Source organism: Chelonus insularis, unplaced genomic scaffold, assembly GCF_013357705.1.
Source record: "Chelonus insularis isolate UGA/USDA-ARS -01 unplaced genomic scaffold, ASM1335770v1 contig_398_pilon, whole genome shotgun sequence".
Classification (NCBI taxonomy): domain Eukaryota; kingdom Metazoa; phylum Arthropoda; class Insecta; order Hymenoptera; family Braconidae; genus Chelonus; species Chelonus insularis.
The window spans coordinates 814,106-820,315 of NW_023276553.1; the positions used below are offsets into that span (position 1 = coordinate 814,106).

The 6,210-nt window shown below is 27.5% G+C and overlaps 1 protein-coding gene across 1 annotated transcript; it reads left to right on the forward strand.

Moving 5' to 3' along the window:
- The first annotated feature begins 4,760 nt into the window (after positions 1 to 4,760).
- Positions 4,761 to 6,210, forward strand: LOC118067930 (uncharacterized). The gene is made up of 4 exons (XM_035084952.1): positions 4,761 to 4,903; positions 5,018 to 5,706; positions 5,779 to 5,813; positions 5,880 to 6,210. Coding segments are annotated over exons 1-4 (939 nt in total). The 5' UTR covers positions 4,761 to 4,901; the 3' UTR covers positions 6,093 to 6,210.

Below are 6,210 nucleotides of genomic sequence, written 5' to 3' on the forward strand. Positions count from 1 at the left end.
CTTTGATTCTGAGATTCTCACGGCACCTTGAACATGCTAGCACCCCCGTTGCCTTTTCATTTTTTCCTCCAAACGTAACAGGTCGCACTGTGACGAAGATCGTTCATTTATTTCATTTCTTTAGGGTTTATATTCGTGGTTATACCACGTCTGCTGTCTTCAGGATGACTTCTCGTTTCTTTAGATACATCACGCAAATATTTATTACTTTTGGGGTTAAATCATCAATAGATCCTGGTACCAATCTTACATTTGATTAAATTTGTAATTGTCTGATGACAATAGAAAGAAAACCCTCTTGAATTTTTTTCGAAAATATTTCTTTTTTCTATCAAGTGTTTGGGAATGGTTGTATTAGAAAAATAAAGTTAACAGAAAAATAGAAACATAATGAGATGTTGGAAAATTAATCTAAGTTTTACTTTTAATAGAGTTTAAGAGACGAATGAATACAATTTTGAATTGTTCATAATAAATATAAATTTTTATAAATAATATATAATATATTGAGAATTTTTTTTTTCTGTCAAACTTGAATTTATTTTTAATTAATGATTTTTTCAGTGATTTTAATAATTATTGATGCCTCACAAACATTGTTTATGTTAAAAAAAATTTTTTTATATAATATTATTGAGAAAACAAAAATTCATTAGACTAAACTCTGTTCGATTTTATATTTTGATGGTGAAAAAAAGCCTGATCGGTACCCTATTATAAACAGCAATTGATCATGATGACCAAGAAAAAAATCTTGGTATCCTCGCACCATTGTGGGCAGCCCGGAACCATTCTTAAACAAACGAAGCGCCGGCAGACGTTGAGTGGAACGAACGTAAGTTTCATTAATCAAAAATTTTTAGACAGACGAAATGAAAAAAGGGCACAGGCAAAAAATCACTTTTTTAAATGTTTATATACACTTCAACATACAGTTTTACAAAAGAATACCAAGGCACGCGTTGCAACTGTAACTTTCTTCTCCAAAACTCGTTTATTATCGATGGTTTCGAAAATTAGAAAAACATCTTTCCACCATTAATTAGCAGATAACAGTTGCCAACGATCTTCTATTTTAACATTAAATTATAGAGCTATAGCTCGTGTATACGTATTTTCGACACCGTGAAATCAAATTCATTACTCAAATTTTAATTGGTTATGTTTTTTTATAAGACTGTATGTAAAATAAGTTGAGTAAAAAAGGCACTTGAAATAGATTCTATTTATTGAGTGATTGATATTGTTGAAAACTGAGCTCAATATTAATACAATATGATTGTTAAATGACTTTGCATGACTTTAAACAATCATATATTATTTATAACAATATCAATTTGTTATAAACGATTAAAAAAACATTATAAAACTAAAAGATGACAAAATCGTTAACATTTAATCAAATGTTTTCAGCTTTATAAAAATTAGAATGACTGAAAAATGTTGAGTATTTGACATTGCATTAGTTTTTCGTAAAATTGTGATAATCACTAGTAATTAGGTGACGATTTGCATCAGATACAAAGTATTTAGTCCACTTTTAATATTTTTGTTTTGCTTTAATTTAGTTTAAGCTCCAACCTAATCTCTCTTTATCGTCTTATACTTAGTTGGTCCAATACAAATGAACATGCCTTTTCATTTAATACTATATATAATCCTTCCTAACACATATAATATTGGGTTATGTATTTTCTTTAATCGTCAAGCACCTTGGAGATGTGCTAGCGTGTGAAAACTGCGAAGATCTAGTCTATTAGTTTTAAAGAATTGTTCTCTTTGTTGAAAGCTATTGTCGGAGATCGTCTTTGCCTGGATCATTTTTTTTTCTTTTCTATAATAGTCATGCTTCTCAGCATTTTAGGATTTAAGAAGTTGAGTCGATATAGAAATCTGAAATATCATACCTAGTCATCTACGTCAAGTGACAAAGTTGATGTAACTTATTGTTCAAAAATACTATTGTTTATTCTTTTATTCATAAACTTCTATTTCCAACACTTTGATTATCTGAAAGAAAATACTCTGCATTATTCTTAATTTAATTATTTATCAATAAGTGTAAAGAATTTTTTTTTTTAAATTTCTGATCAAACATAATGAATAATTGAATAATTATATTGAAATGTAGGGAAGCACAACAAACGGTGTAAATTTAATTAAGAGACAAATTTTAAAAAAAGAAAAAATATAATGCGATATCATCTTTAAGATCAGAGCGGAATTCAGATAGAATGTGACAAGAATTTAATAAGAATTCAACGCATTGACTTTCCAAGGTTTCCGTTTAACTATTTACATCGTTTAAAAAACCGTAGTTAGATCATAGAAAATCCGGGAAAAGTTTGCTTAATCATTATTTATTTGAAAAAAAGAATTACCATGATAGTTTAAGCAGTTATTTTATTTTTTTAAATGCTTAAACTAAAATTAAAAACAACTTTTATATTAAATATTTATTAGGTAAATAAATTACACAAGTTTCTTTTAAATATCCATTGACTTTTTTAATTATTTATTATATTTTTTAATCGATTATAAATTATTATTCTTTGATAATAAATAAAAATACCGTATTATGGAGGTTCTGAACTGGTTGATTTGGGGTCGAAAAATTTTTATTCTGTTGAAAAAAAAATTATAAGAATATATGTTCCATTTTTTCCCCGGTGATTATAAAAACATCTTTCTCGTCCACCTTATCCAAATCAAGTATGATAACTGTGTATTTATGTACTCAGAGTACAACTTTCTCAAAGAATTTAGAAAATTTTCTAAATCTTTCCTCACGAGCATTTAGGTAATTTCCCATAAACTATAAAACGTTCTGAGTTACGATCAGCTAGTGGGTAACATACAGCTACTTTTTTTTGAAAATAACCATATATTACGATTGAATTGTTAAATAACTGTATGTTTTCTAACGTTGCTTCAAAGAAAAGCCGATCATAACCGAACCAGTTGACAAGTATTGTTAGTGGTAGAATAATCCTTAATCTCCCTCGCTTTATTTATTACAAATTCGAATATATTTATTGCAAATAAAAAAAAATTAATTTAATTTACAAATGTAATAAATTTAATCAAAGCTATGATATGTCAGTTCAATGCCTTATTGGCATAAAGAAAAAAATGATGATAATTTTGAAGTAAAAATGAGGTAAACTCTCTACATTTCAGTCAAATCCTGTTGATTATTTTTTCTCTTTATTTAACTATTGTAAATTTTTTTTTGGTTGGTAATTTTATGTTTCTCGTCTGCTATTACTATATATATATATTGATTGTCAATAATAGTATGTATATCTCTATGGGAGTTGTGTGACTTTAGAATTAGAGTAAGCTATTGAGTCTATTTAATAAATAAATAAATGAAATAATACCGGTTCTTCTTTTCTAAAAGATGATTTGTCTTTTTTATGTTCACGATAATAGTAGTTTCCTTTAATTCCAATTATTTAAATCAATTATGAGACTTTTTTTGAAAAAATAGTTCTTTTATCTTGTTCATCTTGAATATTGTCTCACGAAGCCCACTATTTATATCTTATATCAGATAAAATTCAAAAGTATCAGGTTTAATTTTAATTCCATTTTTTCTTGAATATACAGTGCACCTGAAATTCATCTGAGTTTTGGATCTATAAAAACGAGCAATCGATTTCTTTGAAAAAGTTGATTCTAGGTCTAACGATGCATCTTAAGCCACAAGTGAAAAAGAGAAAAATCTAGTATTTGTCTTTCTTTCTTTTTAACCTGAACATCTTTCTGATTTGCATCGCTCTAGCGCATTTGAATGTGTTTTTTTGACAACTTATGGCCCCTAGAGAGATACTGAAATATCATGCATCAAATTCTGTACGGTTAAGTTGGAGTATTTGCCTCTGCTTACCAATTGGTCTCACTCTGCGGGTTGGACTGCACCCGGTCTAATTGTCAGAAACCATTTTATCCTTCAGCCAAAATAATTGGTTTTACCTCTTCCGTTTTTGGTCTTATTGCTACAAGGACCTACTATTTTCAGCATATACATATCCATCCAGAGATTGGCATTTACGATAAGAGATACTACAGACAAGTGTCAGCAACTTGAGATCCTGTGTGTAAAGCAATACTTTAGTTAACCGAACTCATTTCTCAAAATTTCAAAATTTGTTTCTTCAAATATTAGAAATGGATGAACCTTTCAACCTAACGTCCAGCTACTGAAGATGAATAATTACTCTAATTCGGTTTTTTAACTCATTTTGTTACCAGAATATTTATCACTTCCCTTCATACTTGGGACCTTGTACAGTTTTCTTGGAATTTTTTTTTGTTTTTTAATTATTGGTTTTTTTAATGAAATTTTTAATTTACTGATAATTTTTTTAAATTAATTAATAATTATTAAATATTTTTTTAAAATTAATTTCTAGTTGGAAAAAAAAATTTTCAAAATTAAAAAAACCGTACCTATTACAAAGAAACAATATATGAAGAAAAAAATGCATTTGGATTATGATTCATTAAATAGTTTAGTTTTTTATTATCTAAACAATTTGAAACAGCTATTTCATTTTTAATGACTTGTTGATTAGAGATACTAAGAAGTTTCATATTCAAAACTTACTTCAATACATTTACACTCGATATGTTATACTGTTCATAATCTTGAAAATAAATAAATTACAGCTGTTGTGCTTTTTGTACAAAGTTATTTATAGTTTGTAAAATAATTCGTAATTTTATGATACGACTAATAACTATCAAGACATATTGTGATCGTTAAGGAGAATCAATATTTAAATTATCAAAATTAATATTTATTTAATTGCCACAAATTTTTGATAGAGTAATATATATCAAGCTGTTTATTGTGTAGAATTTACAGTATCAAATATTCTAACGTTGATTTAGAAATGTACGTATTAAAAATTAATTTCTTCGTTGAAATATTTTATTCAAATCAATAATATTTATCATTCAAATAACAAAAGGAGTGTATATAAATAAATAATATTTTGTTTGGTTACAGGAATAATCTACTTAATTTATTTATTATTCTTGGATTATGCTGGACGTGTTTGTTCGGTTTAGAAAAAGATAGAAATAACGATGATATGATTTGCGGTCAACCGAAATTAAATACACGTGTTGAAACAATATTGCGATTACAACGTTCAAGAACAGAGAAAGCACTTGGATTTACTTGGACACTTTATATTTCGAAAAAAGACTCTGAGCAGAAAGAACCTGAAGATGGAGAATATGATGATTATTACGATTATGATAATTTTGTAGAGAACCTTTTGTGTAAAGGATTTTTAATCCATCCTCAAGTGGTAATAACTACAGCTAGATGTATGCAAGAGTTTTCTTTTAAAGCACAAAAAAATAATTCTGCTATAAAGAGTAGTTACAAATTTGGTCAATTAGATCCAACATTGCTTGACAAGATTGAAATCCGAAATGGAGCTTGGATACCTTTGGTTGTACGTCCTTTGATATATACAACTCCACCATTAATTCATGAACAAATTCGTTATGCTTCAAATGTGACTATCCATCCAAATTATAATTGTTCTAGTATGGAGAATAATCATGCTCTTTTGTTTCTTTCTGAAAGTTTTGATATGAGCAAACCAGATATTGGCCTACTGTGTCTATCAAATAGTGAAATGTTATCACTTCAGTGTCAAGAAGTATACAACACTTATTCGTCAGGTAAAAGAAAAAAAAAATTTATCAATTAGTTATCACAGCAATGAATTAAAATAATATTTTTTTATTTTCCAGAGGTGGACTACGGCAAGTTATGTAGAACTAATTATGTAAGTACTAAATGAAGTATTAATTACAATAAATACTGATAATTTTATTTTTATTTTCATGGGAAGAATTTATATTATAAGGAAAAATTTATGATGTGTCCAAAGGACTTGCATTACTCGAAAAAATACTATTACTCTGGACTTTATAGATATTTAGTCATTTCATCATCACAGGGAAAGGAAGCTGGAAGTTCTTATGATAGTTTTGTAGGCAATGTTGATTGGGTACGATCATTCCTGCGTGAAAATGGTGTAAATGATACTTTATATGAAATATAAAAAACGTAGTCTTAATTTAATATTTCTCTGTACAGACGTGTTGAGAATATTAAAGTAAAAATTATTCTGACATTTGAAGCAAGCTGATTAAATAGTACTTGCTTTAAAAATGAAGATA

Coding starts and splice junctions, on each gene's coding strand:
- LOC118067930 (XM_035084952.1), top strand. Junction 5,707..5,778: donor ATACAACACTTATTCGTCAG/GTAAAAGAAAAA, acceptor TTTATTTTCCAG/AGGTGGACTACGGCAAGTTA. Junction 5,814..5,879: donor AGTTATGTAGAACTAATTAT/GTAAGTACTAAA, acceptor TTTCATGGGAAG/AATTTATATTATAAGGAAAA.